The sequence below is a fragment of the Takifugu flavidus genome, chromosome 7, assembly GCF_003711565.1.
Source record: "Takifugu flavidus isolate HTHZ2018 chromosome 7, ASM371156v2, whole genome shotgun sequence".
Lineage (NCBI taxonomy): Eukaryota > Metazoa > Chordata > Actinopteri > Tetraodontiformes > Tetraodontidae > Takifugu > Takifugu flavidus.
The window spans coordinates 8,928,880-8,943,824 of record NC_079526.1 but is presented as its reverse complement, the minus strand read 5'-3'; the positions used below and the strand labels follow the sequence as shown (position 1 = coordinate 8,943,824).

Below are 14,945 nucleotides of genomic sequence, written 5' to 3'. Positions count from 1 at the left end.
CTAAACCTTTATTAAGTCCTATAGAACATCAATAGAATCACAGAAATACCTTTTGTGGTTTGTAATGTAAAAGCTTAAATCTAAATTAGTAATATTCCGACTGGAAACGCCGTGGCCTACTTTTATAGGGACTTTTATCCTGATTACATGTTTTTATTTTTACCAAATAACTGATGAAGGATGAATCAAATTGTTTTTTTCCTTCCTGTCTTTATGCTGTTAAGCCGAAAGGTTGATTGTTCAGTCCAAACAAGGACATTGTTAATAATCTAAATGACTATAATGACTGTATCCAGTGGCAGAAAACTACTTTATTCATGTTTATGTTTGTCAGGCAATTTCTTTTAAACACGCTGAAGGAAGGAGTTTTCTGCCACTGGCTCTTCTTTACAACCAGAGTCTCAATCGAATTTTACACACACTCACACACTTGCTTAAATAAATAAAGTCCCAGATTAGCCCGACAACAACACGGGTCATCTAAATACACAATAGTCACGCATTTTCTGTTTGTTATGTATTTAGTTGGCCTGTGTCGTTGTCGGGCTAATGTGCGTGTGTGCGCGCGCGTGTGTAAAAAGTACTTCGATTGTGACTCCGGTTGTAAAGGAGAACAATCAGGGGTTGTGCGTCCGGAAGCGGCCGCCGGAGCAGCCGGAGGGATCTGCTGATCAGTCATGGTGTCAGTGGATCCCCCACCTGCTTCTGCTCCACACTTTCCCCAGATCCCCCCAGATCCCCCGCCTCAGCGGGGATTATGGGAGATGTGCCTGTGCACACCGGGGTGGGTCGGTCGAGGGTTTCTGGATTTAGCCACAGATCCTAAACCAACTGACCAGGTGAGCCGGGTGCGGGGCGACCCGGGCACGCCCCTCCGCAGGTGGAACAAATAGCGGCTCTCTTCGCCCTCCTCTACCGCCGTTTTCCCTTCATCCGTGCGGGAGACGCGCACCGAGGAGTGGATGTCACCGCCGGGAGGAATGACAGAAGGAAGAGGTGAGTTCTCCCCAGGTTCTGCACCATGACGCGCTCTCTCTTCTGGTTCCGGTGGAGATCCCGAACCGGGTCACTTTCTCAGCTACAGGTGGGCTTTCCGAGGTTCCGGGAGACTTCAGGGGTGGTCTTTGGACTTCAACATGGCCTCCTCGCTCTCCTTTACGCAAACGAATTTCTGCCCAAAAGGCTCAGCAGAACCCTCGATTCTCTCCGTTCTTATTTTCTCCCCATTTTAACCTGAGAGTATTTTTAAAAGCTGACATTTAAACCAAAGCGTGAGAAAATGAGGTGATTTGTAGCGTGAAAGTTAACTTACTAAAACGTTCTGTTTTATTTAATAGATTCTGCAGTGGCTCTAAAGGACAGAAGGTATTGTCCACCAATGATGTCCTGCTTATTTTATTTTTATAAAGTTAAAGCTTAAACGCTTCATGCTGGGCTGAATCTTAAATTGGTTTATTGTCATTAAGGTCGATTTAAAAGGAACTGTGATTGTTTGTCTTTATTTGTTGAATCAATACTTTTACACTGACAGGTTTGTCTCTTCTGGGCCGCCATAGAAACATGGTGACCCACCTTCCCATGGAGGGGGACCCGCGCCAATGTTTACTATCTGACAGCTGCAGGGGATCAGGATGCTAATGCTAATGCTAATGCATGTTTATCAAATCATAATTAATTATTGAGTATTTTGACTTTTTGTCCACATTTTATATTAGTAGTAGTAGTATGTATAAAAACATTCTACATATTTTACTATAATATTCAGAATTCTGTGTCACCATCAGGGCCGGATCATTTTGAGATTCAGATGTTCTGATCACAGCGGTGCTACTGATCCAACATGGAGGTGAAACAGGATGGCGAAGGAGATGGCCAGAGGTCCAAAACCTCCTCGGCTCCCGCCTATCGTACCTGCAACACGGCCGCTCTTGTGGCTTCCTTCTTCTTGATCCTCATCTTCGGGGTGTTTGTGGGTCTGTTTATGGGTGAGTGCGGGTGTGTGCAGGACGTGGTCAGAGCCGGTCCCATGTTCCGTCAGTGATCCGTCCTTCTCCCCTCAGCCTACCTGGTGCAGGAACAGCATGATTTCATGGAGACGGTGCAGCTGAAGGGGTTAAAGTACGATTCAGCTCTACAGGATATAAACTCTGGGTACTACATCGTGCTGTCGTCCATCATAAAGACCAAGGTAGACCCCGGACTTTTGTCCCTTTGATCCTCCGGTTTAGTCTCAAATCACATTTTATATTGTCTTGTACTATTTTCCACCCAAATCTGGCTGTAATCTGTCAGTTAGGATGTTAATCTTAAGGTTCGGGATAAAGGCCTTGGCCGTTTCTTTGGGGAGGACGTCATTTTCTTATTAGATGTATCTTCAAGAGGTGTTAAATCACATATCTGCCCCTTTTGTACAGATTAAAAATGTCTTCAGCGCCTCGTCGATATCGCGTCACTACGTCGACAGCAGTATTGTCGCCTTCGGGTGAGTAAGAGCCAAACGGAGGTTGACGTGTGTCACCGATCAGCACCGCCTGTTTCCCCTCTCCTCAGTGACGCCAACGGCGACGTGCTGGCCACCTTCCGGGTGGTCTTCAGGGTCTCCAGGCTGCAGCAGTATTCCGACGGCTTCGTCCAGGAACTGCTGAGGGCGGGGCTCGGAGCGGAGCTGCACGGGAAACCGCTGGAGGTGCCGGGATACGGAGGGATCGACTCCATCGTCCTGCTGGGTAGGAGAGCATCAGCCAGCCGCGGCTGCACACTGGTTCTGAGGTCCTGACCCGTCTGTCCGCCTGTCTTTCTGTCTGTCCCCTGCAGGCGCCAGCGGGAAGTCGTTCTACAACATCGGGGACAACGCGATGGGTGAGCGCCGAGCCTCTGACCATGTGGACACTCGCCCTGTGAAATTCACAGGCTTGATTTCACGGTTGCCGTGGCGATGTGGCTGCGTACGCCGCGCAGCCAGTTTTTGAATACAAAGGATGTGAGTGGAAGTGTGATTAAAATGAGCGTGGGTGGGCTCTCGCCAGCCTCGTGTCCAGGCAGCACCTTCACCTGTGACAGTGGGGAGTGCGTCACCAAAGTGAACCCAGAGTGCGACTTCATCGCCGACTGCGCCGACGGGTCTGACGAAGCCCGCTGCGGTGAGCTCGTCTTCACGTCACATGCGTCTTCGTGTGTCCCCCCCTCCCCTTCACCCCTCAACCGCTGTTTTTCTCCATCTTCTCCCTCAGACTGTGGGACGCGTCCCACCATGGGGAACCGAGTGGTGGGTGGGGAGGATGCTCGGGAGGGGGAGCTGCCTTGGCAGGTCAGTCTGAGGCTGCACGGACGCCACACCTGCGGGGCCTCCATCATCAACGAGCGCTGGCTCGTCAGCGCAGCGCACTGTTTCACGAGGTGGACAGGAGCCATTTTCACCGGACAAGCACTGGAATAAGACCTTTAGGTAAGAATGATTTGCTTTGTCTTTACAGCGAAGGAGACCCCACGGGCTGGACGGCGATGGTCGGCGCCACACAAGTTGATGGGAAGGAGCTTCAGTCCAAGGTGATTAACATCAAGTCCCTGGTTGTGTCGCCATTCTACGACTCACAGACCACGGACAACGACATCACCATGGTGGAGCTGGAGAAGCCTCTCACCTTCGGCCCGTACATCCAGCCCGTCTGCCTGCCCTCTGTGTCCCACGTGTTTGCCCCCGGGAAGAGGTGTATAGTGTCGGGGTGGGGCGCACTGCACCAGTTTAACCGTGAGTACAGCTCGCCATCCCTTAAACAGTCCAGTTACAGTGTTGTGTTAAAGAACCCTCTTGTTGGGCGGTCTGCCTCTCAGCCAAGCTGCCCACCACGCTGCAGAAGGCGGTGGTGAAGATCATCGACTCCAAGGTGTGCAACAAGTCGTCTGTGTACAAAGGCAGCATCACCAACAACATGATGTGCGCCGGCTTCCTGCAGGGAAAGGTGGACTCGTGTCAGGTCAGAGCTCGTTCCGGGTGCTGGCTCAGCTTACGGGTTTTCCTCACAGAGCGTTTGTGGCTCATATGGTGCTCTGGAAACCCGGTGTTATTTTTCCAGCCAAGTGTATCCTAAAACTTGCCCCACCCTAAAAATAACCCGGCTGGTGATATTGTGTTCATCACAGCTTAACAGGGAAGTGAGAGAAAACACCGGCTCACTTTGACAGTTAAGGATTAAAAAAAAAACCATGATGCTGTAATGTGACAATAATTACTTTAATACACTATTTTCACCTTATACATATAGATGCATTTAAATAGTCAATGTATTTTGTGTATTTTGTTTTGTTTTTTAATTAGATGGGCTTGCAATTCTATATGATAAACAGCAGGGGGTGCTACAGCTCCTACAACGCTTTCTCTGGCTTTAGTCGGCGTCGTTGATCGGTTTAAAGATTATACAATGATCGATCCACTTAAGAAATGTATGGCCTGATAGCAGGTAAAAGAAAAGGATCAGAAGTCTCTGTTTTCACTGCAGGGAGACTCTGGAGGACCTTTGGTGTGTCAGGGGGCTCCGGGCAGGTTCTTTCTGGCTGGAGTGGTGAGTTGGGGTGTGGGCTGTGCCCAGATCAACAAGCCTGGTGTTTATTCCCGTGTTACCAGACTCCTCAACTGGATACTAAAACACACCAATCCCAGCTTGGCCCATACGGATGCTCAGCAAGTGCCCGACGTTCCACTGGGTCTGGAAGGAGCTACAGATCTGCCACCCGTTCCCGGGCCCGCAGACATTGATGAGGATGCCTCGCTAGTGCTATCTGGTAAGGTCACGACTGTGGACCCGTGCTCCACTGTTGCAGGTAGACCCCACAGCTGCTTCATTTCACCACCAGATCTTCCGGCGTCGAACTGCAGCGGAAACTTCCAGTGTAGCTCCGCCTCCTGCGTCGCCAAGGTCAACCCAGAGTGTGACGGCGTCCCGGACTGCCCCAACCAGGCCGACGAGGAAAACTGCAGTAAGGTTTTCCTCAGTAGAATCCAGCTTTGCTTGAACTTGTCTGACGCTCCACGTGGTCTCAGACTGCGGCACTCGCCCTGCGCTGGGCTCCAATAAGATCGTGGGCGGGGTTACGGCTCGTAGGGGGGAGTGGCCTTGGATCGGCAGCCTACAGTACCAGAAGCTCCACCGATGTGGGGCTACGCTCGTTCACAGCAAGTGGTTGCTCACAGCAGCACACTGCTTCAAAAGGTATTTATGGGATCAGCTATGGACTAAACAAAAACGTGGAATAAATAATGATCCTTTCTGGTCCCAGGGATCCCAGCCCCGATAACTGGGCGGTGAGCCTGGGATCTGTGCTGCGCTCTGGTGGTGGGGCTCTGGTCATCCCCATCCAGAGGATCGTCATCCACCCAGAGTTCAACAGCACCAACATGGACCAGGACGTGGCCCTCCTGGAGCTGGCCGTCCCGGCACCCGTGTCCTACACCGTCCAGCCCGTGTGCCTCCCCTCGCCGGTGCACAGCTTCCCGGAGAGGGCAGAGTGTTACATCGCAGGCTGGGGATCCACCAGGGAGGGAGGTGGGTAAATTTCTCGCAGCTGCAGCCGAGCTCATGAGTTGTTTGTGGTGTTTATATCAGAAAAGGCCGCAAACGTCATGTAATGAGTCTCTTTGTCTCAGGTTCTTTGACCAACCTGCTGCAGAAAGCTGCCGTGAACCTCATCGACCAGGCCGACTGCCAGCGTTCCTACGGAGACGTGCTGACGCCTCACATGATGTGTGCTGGTTACATGGAAGGAGGCAAAGACACCTGTTTGGTACTGACAGCGCCAGCTTTATTCTGTCTATAAAAATGGGCCTCTAGAGCAGAGGTGTGCTTTCATCAGGCAACAGGAGGGGAATTTAGTTATTCCAATCTCAACGTACGCTTAAACTCCGTTGCCATGAGGATTTGATTTTTGTCAAACCCTTTTCATCTGGGGGTCATCGTACATTTGGATGTTCTCTGCACTCGTTCATGATGTTTTCATGAATTCCACCTGCTAAATAGGTTGAACATGTTTTGTGCTGCAAAAATGTGCTTGTTGCCAGCTCACAGCAGATAAACCTCCATTTAAAAAAAAAATCTAAACGTAATTTTAAAATGCGGAGTTTTTAACTTTAATGACAAACTACCTCTCATTTCTAATTACTGTCGCTCCTCCTCCAGGGAGACTCTGGGGGTCCACTGGTCTGCCAGCAGCTCTCTGGCCAGTGGTTTATTGCTGGGGTGACCAGCTGGGGACACGGGTGCGGACGAACCGGCTTCCCGGGCGTTTACACACGCGTGACGTCCATCAGGACCTGGATGTCTACATACCTGCCTTTCTGAAGAGCCAATAAAAGGAGCTGAACGGACAGTTTCCTGCTGAAGAGCGTGCTGTAGGACTCGTGTCACCTTAGGAACCACAACCACAGTATTGACCAGAGTGACATTCTACCATATATATTTATTTTTTATTTATTTTTCTGCTTTAAATGCGTGGGGTACGGCGTATGTGGGTAATTTTGCTTGTTACCATAGTGATTAATGAAGGTGGGGGTGTCATTGACTCAATCTCGATAAAGGTGCTGCATTTTAATAAATTTGCTTATTTTCCCAAAATGAGAAACACGAGACCTCTGCCGGTGTATTTTATTTTCCATGAAAATCCCTCTGACAGTCGTTCACAATGCTAAGAATGTTCACAAGCTCCTCTGGGATTTGTGGTTCCCAGATCCAACAGTGCACCAAAGCAGAGCAGGGTTCAGCACAGCAACCCCCCCCCCCCCCACCACTGAAACAAGCTGGCTACTGTTAGCAGCGGCAGATAAGGTGACAACTAGAAAACGAGCCCCACAAAACCGTCTTGTTCTTCAGCCGTGCTTTGATACGGGACCGTTTGGAGGCTGGTGAATGTCAGACTCTGCTGTGACAACGGTGAAAATTATTGGTTTGTTCCTCCATTGGCAATGTTAATTTTTGTATCATTTTTAAGGGAGCGTTGGGTCAAAACACATCAGGTCATGCAAACAAAGAGATGTAATAAATCGATTTCACATGGGAATATTCAGGTACAAAAACAAAACAGCACGACTTTCCAGTTCCACTGACTCCGATGTGCGCAGCCACCTTCATCCTTTATTAACAAGAACTATAATTTATAATGTAACACAAAAGTCTTCCTGGGATGAAACTGTGAGGCGTTGGTGATGGCAACAGTCCGCAGGCTCTGTATCTGCCTGTCCATTGCAAGGTTTGATAAAAGTTGATGGCGGCTGCTGTTCTGACACACGTCCACTCAGATCTGACGTCCACTGGGTTCAGAAATGTTCACATTTCACATGCGAGCTCTTTCCTTCTGTAGTCTGGAGTTGTATGTTTTGGACACGGTGTTCCAGGAGTCCATGTATCGATCCATACACATGGCAATACATTTCTGTGAGGAAGAAGCACGCACATTAATGGTCCTAAAACAGTGGTTTCCATCTATACATGACGATGAAGGTCGTGATGGTGCACACCTGCTCAGAGTTGTCCAGAGAACTGCCAGGTTTTCCTATACACTTCTTAAAGCATTTGTCTGTCATTCGCTGAAACACAAAGACAATGCCCATTTATTTAGATCCGTTACTAGGCGTTAATAACGATATGGGTTTGGATAAAGCGTATACAACTGGGCTAAAGGTTCACCTGGTGAAAGGGTTAATGTTCTGTCGTTACGTCAGCGAGTGTAATTAATGAAACGGAGGGATATTTCTGTTGAAACATTGTCACTGTCTTCGTGGAATACAACGACGGGATCGAGAAAAGAAACATCCCTGTACTTCATTATGTTTTAATATTACTTTTGACATAGTAACTTTACGACATTCTTGCTAGCCTAGCCTCCGTTCTCAATGAATTACCTGCAGCAGCTCCTGAGCGTTAGCTACAGCGATCTGGACCTTGACCTGCTCCATGATGGTCCCGGTGTCAACTTTACCACCCGACCCACCCGCTGAGAAGTCTGACCCGAACCCGTCCATATCTGAAGGACCTGTTACTGTAAAACCGATCTTATTGGACCACACGTGCACGGACCGCTTGGTTTGGCTCACAAGTTTTCGATGCCCTTGAAGGCGCCGGAAAACAGATTACATCATTTCCGTTTATTGTGGTAGACTTGGGAAATGTAGTTTTTTTTTCAAACACATATGAGCGCGCGTTCTTGTGTATTAGCTGATTATTATTATTATTATTGTTGTTGTTGTTGTGTTGTTGTTGTTGTTGTTGTTGTTGTTGCAATAGTATTAGAATATGAAACCGTTAAGTCGTGAGACCATTAACTGGTACTGACGCTATACATAATTAAATTGAGTCGAATTAAATACAGGAATTACGAACAACATAAACTCTTTACAGAGAGTAAACACTGTGTCTTGTGCACGATCAAACGCATTTACATTTACTCACATCTGCGCACGTTTGTGGACAAATGTTGTATCCATGAATACTTTTATGAATGAATACTACGACTTTTGCTGTAAAACCATTCTATGTAACCACTATTTAGAATCAAATTATACCGTTAAATAAACACACGCCAGAAAGCTTGTAACATGCATGTTCACGTGTTGACCGCATGATGGCAATACAGACCATCAGAACAAAGGACGATAGCTAGATAGATAGATAGATAGATAGATAGATAGATAGATAGATAGATAGATAGATAGATAGATAGATAGATAGATAGATAGATAGATAGATAGATAGATAGATAGATAATTTCTTAGCTGACTTCATGTGTCAGACAGGATGACCTCACCCAAAAGACCATCTGCCTCGAATGAATAAATATGTGGAACAGTGAGTCTGCAGGCAACAATGGAGTAACGGTTACAGTCACCTCAACAGTATCTCTGTGAGTGATTTGGTTGGGGGAGGCATTCAAGGAAAAATAGTGGGGGTCTGATTAGTGGCATTCCTGCCTAAAAGAAAAAATAATGACCACTTAGACAATGCACATGTAAACACAGGCACATGCATTAATCTGTCAGTTTGGCTCAAGGCCACTGGGTTGAATGGTGGTGTGTGTGTGTGTGTGTGTGTTGTGTGTGTGTGTGTGTGTGTGTGTGTGTGTGTGTGTGTGTGTGTGTGTGTGTGTGCGTGTGTGTGTGTGTGTGTGTGTGTGTGTGTCTCTCAAAATGAATTAACCCGTGATTGCAATCATGAGTTCATTAATCTAATCTTCTTAAATTCATAATCCCCTTTAAGCACACTTGTGTGTTCGAAAGCATCTGTCACAGTTGGTTATGTGGCGGGTTTCAGTACACACACTGTGTGTGTATATGTGTGTGTGTGTGTGTGTGTGTGTGTTGTACTTCAGATTCATGATTTTGAGATGACTAATGTTTAGTAGTTACTCCAGCCCTTTTAACTATTAAAAAAACAATGCTGTTGGTAAGATGAGGTGCTGTGAGAACAAGGAAGAGGTGAGTAACAGAAGTCTAACTGAACACACACACACACACACACACACACACACACACACACACACACACACGGTATTTAATCTTCTGCTGGTGTGAGGAGTGAAGAGGTCTGAGCGCTACCTCGTTGAGTGATTGCGGTGTCTGTGGTGTCTCCGAACATCCAAACTATGACGGATCCATTATGTCTGCAGTATTCCATTTTCCACTTGTGCCCATCATGTTTTTCTCTCTGCTGGCTTCCAGAAGCAGAGAGCAAAAAACCACAGGTGAAAATTAAAACACCAACAATGGAGCTGACCTCCTTCCTGTTTAGAAGTTTGTCAGCAACCATGATGCCAAAATAGCCAATAATTGCACCTGCAGACATGTTGGGGCAGATGTGTCTCCAGCACATAAACCTTTTTTTTCATGACACTTAAATAACTGCGCACACATTTCTGCTCTTTTAGCGCAGGGGTGATTTTGCTCTTGCATGACTGGCCTCATTCTTGTAATGTCAGGAATTCGGCTGAAGAATCTCTCCCATGGTTCTGCCATCATATGATCTTTAAAGCTCAACATTCTGACTCTGTTGGGTTTTTGTCCCCTTTGGATTTATGTCTATCACATTTTCTATGGCTTATTTTTCCAGGTCCTTTTATCCATTTAGCTACTTTATTAGAAATGTGCAGTGTATATGCAATTCTTTATAGTACAATGATATTTATTGTGTAATCATTATTTAAATAAACATGCCAGTTCCACACACCTGGATAACCATTCCTGTTTAAATATAAGATGTGGCAGAAGTATCTATTCTGTTCCAACTCTGACTCTGGTTGTTGTAACGGTGCGACAAGATCCGGTAATAACAACTGTTATACAGTCTGCTTCTAACTCAGAGAAAAGCAAGTGTAGAGACATTGCAAAGTTCTGGAGTTAGTCGTAACATGAATAAGGGCTGAGATCAGTCGCCATATAACAGGAACAGTGCATGACTCAGAACTTCACCTGTTCACACCCACAGGTCAAAGCTCATTTCACCAAGAAGGAATCGAACCAGTCTCCCGTTAATGATAATAAATAAAAAGTTTTCTTCATGTTCAGTGCTGTCATGTTTTCAATTGTTTCGGTTTACTAGACAATTTATACCACTTGCTGAGCTTTTTCTGACCTCTTTTAAAATTTGGGCTCTGAGTTGGTGGTTTCCGGTGGCCAAAATGAATGTTTTACACAAATATTTTCATTTCGCTTTTATCAGTCAGGATGTCGTAACGACACAGGCCAGTCAAAATACCATCATTCCAGTCAAATTAAATATGAATAATCATTATTTAAAGGCGAGCGTAACTGTAAGAAAAAGTAATGACTGTAACCCTAATACGCAGAGACGATATTAGAGGAAGCTGATTGGACAACGGCGAGAGGGGGAGGAGCCACCGCGAACGGTCGCTCCGCTCTTTCTCCTCGCTCGTGCCGTGGCTCTTGTCTCGCGCCGTGGCTCTTGTCTCGCGCAGGCTTCGCCGCTTCCTCGGAACCAGAACAGAGCTGCTGAGTTCCAAACTAGTTTGATTGTTCGGTCAAACTTCACGTTTGCGACGTGGACAAATGGATCAGCGGTTCCCCTCCGCACCGGGACAGAACACAGCCCAGCGTTCGGACGACGGATTTGTCTGATTTGTGCCGAAACTTTAAACGGATCGGCGGCTGAAGTTGTACCGCCAGTCGGAATAAAAGAATCCGGACCTACTTTGTGTAAAAGGTAAGATTTGGACGTCTCGAGTTGACCACAGTCGAGAAGAAGTTGGTGTTCTACGGGTTTGTGGGACTCCGGGGGGGCTGTTTTGAGGCCGTAGCCTGGGATTCTTTTGATGTCGTGTTTGGTCGCCGCTCGTGTTGGAGGAAAGTTGAGCGCATGTTGAAAGTGCTGACTGCAGTTTCCCGTTTCCAAAGTGGCTCCGTGAGTCCCAGAGCCTCCTTTTACAGGCCGAAATCTTGGATCTGCTCCACGGAGCATCCTAAACGGAAGGCTTGGATCTGCTCTCCTTCATGTAAAGTCGGGCATTAGCGTCACAGCCCCACGGTGCCTTGTTGTGGGGAAGGGTTTAGCTAATTGCATCCTCAATAATAATTCCTCACTGCATTAAAAGGGCTCCAGACATGACCGAGCCCGTTCCGGATAAACGAGTGGAAGGTGGGTTCTAACGTGTTGCACGGGGGTTGCATAATTCCATCCTGAAGGAGCTGGGCTGAAGAGTCACTCTTCTGTGGGCTTTGAAAGCTTCGCCTTTGGCACCGTGTGAATGTGGGTGCAGAGTGCCAGAACAAGCTGGCAGGAGGCTGCTGAAAGGTGTGATATACTGTATGCACCCTCTGAGTGTTTCTCCAGAAAGGCCTGTTAATGGCTCTCATTTAGTCTCGCAGATTTTAAGGAACTGATTCCTGGCACTCCCGTGTCCCCTTGTGTCAGTCTCGGAGAGCCTGTTTGTTTGAATTCGGGAATACTTTTTTATCAGTTTCATCTCTTTAAAGTCTGAAGTTCATTCCCAAGCCACTCAGATATGAGTATTTGCCTGTGAAGGACTCATTCATCAGCTGCTGGCACAGCAGGTTTTGGGCGTTGTAAAACGAGGAGTGTTTGTGGTCGGGTTCACATCAGACAGAGGCTGCGTGGCTCTACAGGCCGTCTGCTTCCTCACTCTAGCTGCTCAAATCGAAGGCATGGGACTGCATCTTCCCGCTTGATATAAGTTTTGTTCTTTTCATTCACTCTCCAGGTCAAGATGTCGTTCAGTAACCACGAGAACAGGAAGTCTCGGTCCAGCTCTGGATCCATGAACATCCAGCTTTTCCATAAGACTTCCCACGCAGACAGCCTCTTGACTCAGCTCAATCTGCTGCGCAAAAGAAAAGTCTTCACGGACGTTGTTCTAAAGGCCGGGAACCGTTCCTTCCCCTGTCACCGGGCCGTGCTGGCCTCCTGCAGCCGGTACTTTGAGGCCATGTTCAGCGGCGGGCTGAGAGAGAGCAGGGACGCGGACGTCAACTTCCACGACTCGCTCCACCCAGAGGTGCTGGAGCTGCTGCTCGACTACGCCTACTCTGCCCGAGTGATCATCAACGAGGAGAATGCGGAGTCGCTCCTGGAAGCCGGCGACATGCTTCAGTTCCACGACATCAGGGACGCGGCGGCGGAGTTCTTGGAAAAGAACCTCCATCAGTCGAACTGTCTGGGGATGATGTTGCTCTCCGACGCCCACCAGTGCCAGAGACTGTACGAGCTGTCCTGGAGAATGTGCCTGGCCAACTTTGATACTCTGTTCAAGACCGAGGACTTCCTCAGTTTGCCCAAAGACAAAGTCCAGGAGCTGATCCTCAGCGAGGAACTGGAGGTGGAGGACGAGAGCCTGGTGTACGAGGCCGTGATCGACTGGGTCAGGGCCGACATGGAGCGGCGGCACGGCGAGCTGCCCGACCTGTTGCGCTGCGTCCGCCTGGCGCTGCTCCCCGAAACATACCTGCTGAAGAACGTTGCCTCCGAGGAGCTGGTGATGTGCCACAAGGTGGGCCGCGAGATCGTGGAAGACGCCGTGCGGTGCAAGATGAGGATCCTCCAGAACGACGGCATCGTCACCGGCTTCTGTGCGCGGCCGAGGAAGGTCAGCCAGGCCCTGCTGCTGCTGGGGGGGCAGACGTTCATGTGCGATAAGATCTACATGATTGACAACAAGACCAAGGAGATCACCCCCAAAACAGACATCCCCAGCCCCAGGAAGGAATGCAGCGCCTGCGCCATTGGATGCAAGGTACACGGGTCAAGGGTAGATCCACGTAGGTGTCGGTCCGTGTAGCTGTGCATCCAATAATTCTCTGCTTTTTCTTCTCAGGTTTATGTTACTGGAGGTCGCGGCTCTGAAAACGGGGCGTCCAAAGACGTCTGGGTCTACGACACGTTACACGACGAGTGGTCCAAAGCTGCGCCCATGTTGGTGGCCAGGTTCGGACACGGCTCCGCGGAACTGGACCACATGCTGTTTGTCGTCGGGGGACACACGTCCCTCACGGGGTCCTTCCCCGCGTCTCCCTCGGTGTCGCTCAAACAGGTGGAGCAGTACGACCCCCAGACCAACAAGTGGACCCTGGTGGCGCCGCTCAGGGAAGGGGTGAGCAACGCTGCCGTGGTCGGCGCCAAAAACAAACTCTTCGCCTTCGGGGGCACCAGCGTGAACAGAGACAAGTACCCAAAAGTGCAGTGCTTCGACCCCTGCCAGAACCGCTGGTCCGTGCCGGCCGCCTGCCCGCAGCTGTGGCGCTACACGGCGGCGGCCGTGGTCGGCAACCACGTGGTGGTGATAGGAGGCGACACGGAGTTCTCGGCTAGCTCGGCTTACCGGTTCAACAGCGAGACGTACCAGTGGTCCAAGTTCGCGGATGTGACGGCCAAACGGATCAGCTGCCACGCGGTGGCCTCGGGAAACCGCCTGTACGTGGTTGGAGGCTACTTCGGAGCCCAGCGATGTAAGACGCTGGACTGTTACGACCCGGCATCGGACTCTTGGGACAGCGTGACCAGCGTCCCCTACTCGCTCATTCCCACCGCTTTCGTCAGCACGTGGAAGTATCTGTCTGCGTAGAGGAGACGGCGCAGGGTCTTCGAGGATCCGCCGGTGAGTGGCTGCAGTCCTACGTCACCATCGCAGACGGTTCTGATTACGTGTGGCATTCACTGTCCTGCATATAATCGGATAATGTGGGACCGAGCTTCCCTTCTGCACAGCCCAATGTTTCAAACGGTGTTATTACAGGGTGGGTTCAGACCGGACAGGGCTGGTTTATGAGCCCCCTCGCTGTTTTCAGGGTTGCCAGTGGTTACGGTTACACATTAGCTCGCCGCTGTCATGACTGGGTGCTGGATAAACACAGGGAAGTCCAGGTTTCGGAGCAGCAGGAATGTCAGGAGTGCTGGTAATTACAACACGGGACCCGTGTCGCTGACATGAGTCAAGGTCGGAGGCTCAGATCAGGCCCGTGCTTGTTTCACCGGGGAGGCGAGCGGGCACGGCGCTCTGTGAGACAGCGCGGGCGCTAACTGGCTCAAAATAAACCCGCGCTACAGAAGGGGCCGTCGCCCACGGCGTCGGGGAGGCAGGAGAAGCCGCCGATCCAGTCTGAGATCACTGACAGTTTCCGCTGCGACACAAAGACGAGCGGACTCGACGCACGCGCTCCCGTGCTCGGCGTGCACGTCTGGTCTTCCTGTCAGGTCTGCAGGCGTCTTTGCTCTCTGCAGTTCTTCCCACAAACGAGTCTGGGTCTGAGGTCGGGGCGGTCCGTAATCACTCCGTTTCCATTCGGAATTATGCTCGGGATCACTGCTCGCAGACAACGGGCCTGATTTTCTCACGGCTGATTTAGATCCGCGCTAAACCCGAGGGTGGAGTTTAAGCTGAGCGTAATCGGCTCCGCTGTTGTTTACGCACTAAAATTAGGATTCAATCAATCAATCAAT

At 49.5% G+C, this 14,945-nt stretch overlaps 3 protein-coding genes across 8 annotated transcripts in view; 2 read left to right on the top strand and 1 right to left on the bottom strand.

Annotated features, from left to right (window-relative positions):
• The first annotated feature begins 576 nt into the window (after positions 1-576).
• Positions 577-6,605, top strand: tmprss9 (transmembrane serine protease 9). 6 transcript variants are annotated; one of them, XM_057038135.1, is made up of 16 exons: positions 599-996; positions 1,785-1,985; positions 2,061-2,188; positions 2,415-2,482; positions 2,551-2,726; positions 2,815-2,859; positions 3,027-3,140; positions 3,231-3,396; positions 3,474-3,748; positions 3,832-3,974; positions 4,497-4,779; positions 4,852-4,974; positions 5,039-5,207; positions 5,275-5,540; positions 5,642-5,778; positions 6,171-6,605. In XM_057038135.1, exons 2-16 carry the CDS (start codon positions 1,841-1,843, stop codon positions 6,330-6,332), a joined length of 2,400 nt encoding a protein of 799 aa, XP_056894115.1. In that variant the 5' UTR covers positions 599-996; positions 1,785-1,840; the 3' UTR covers positions 6,333-6,605. The 6 variants fall into 6 exon arrangements, with proteins under 6 accessions (XP_056894114.1, XP_056894111.1, XP_056894110.1 ...); XM_057038134.1 differs by having other exon boundaries at positions 577-1,084; positions 1,823-1,985; positions 4,497-4,974; XM_057038131.1 differs by having other exon boundaries at positions 578-996; positions 1,823-1,985; positions 4,497-4,974.
• Positions 6,606-6,618: 13 nt separating this feature from the next.
• On the bottom strand, positions 6,619-8,124 carry timm13 (translocase of inner mitochondrial membrane 13 homolog (yeast)). Its single transcript, XM_057038146.1, has 3 exons — positions 7,889-8,124; positions 7,505-7,573; positions 6,619-7,419 (listed from the first exon to the last, which is right to left on the bottom strand). Exons 1-3 carry the CDS (start codon positions 8,006-8,008, stop codon positions 7,321-7,323), a joined length of 288 nt encoding a protein of 95 aa, XP_056894126.1. The 5' UTR covers positions 8,009-8,124; the 3' UTR covers positions 6,619-7,320.
• Positions 8,125-10,881: 2,757 nt separating this feature from the next.
• The window catches only part of enc3 (ectodermal-neural cortex 3), a 9,184-nt gene continuing 5,120 nt past the window's right edge, over positions 10,882-14,945 (top strand). Inside the window, exons 1-3 of the mRNA XM_057038718.1 lie at positions 10,882-11,198; positions 12,214-13,242; positions 13,324-14,103. Coding sequence (XP_056894698.1) covers positions 12,220-13,242; positions 13,324-14,070 — 1,770 coding nt within the window. The 5' untranslated portion in view covers positions 10,882-11,198; positions 12,214-12,219 and the 3' untranslated portion in view covers positions 14,071-14,103. The remainder of the gene's footprint in view (positions 11,199-12,213; positions 13,243-13,323; positions 14,104-14,945) is intronic.

Excerpts from the sequence above, each read along its gene's own strand:
- tmprss9 (XM_057038134.1), top strand. The coding sequence starts at position 1,841 with ATGGAGGTGAAACAGGATGGCGAAGGAGATGGCCAGAGGTCCAAAACC. Across the intron at positions 1,986-2,060 it reads GTTTGTGGGTCTGTTTATGG|CCTACCTGGTGCAGGAACAG; the intron begins GTGAGTGCGGGT and ends TTCTCCCCTCAG. Across the intron at positions 3,141-3,230 it reads GTCTGACGAAGCCCGCTGCG|ACTGTGGGACGCGTCCCACC; the intron begins GTGAGCTCGTCT and ends CTTCTCCCTCAG.
- timm13 (XM_057038146.1), bottom strand. The coding sequence starts at position 8,008 with ATGGACGGGTTCGGGTCAGACTTCTCAGCGGGTGGGTCGGGTGGTAAA. Across the intron at positions 7,574-7,888 it reads ACGCTCAGGAGCTGCTGCAG|CGAATGACAGACAAATGCTT; the intron begins GTAATTCATTGA and ends TTTGTGTTTCAG. Across the intron at positions 7,420-7,504 it reads CTCTGGACAACTCTGAGCAG|AAATGTATTGCCATGTGTAT; the intron begins GTGTGCACCATC and ends TCTTCCTCACAG.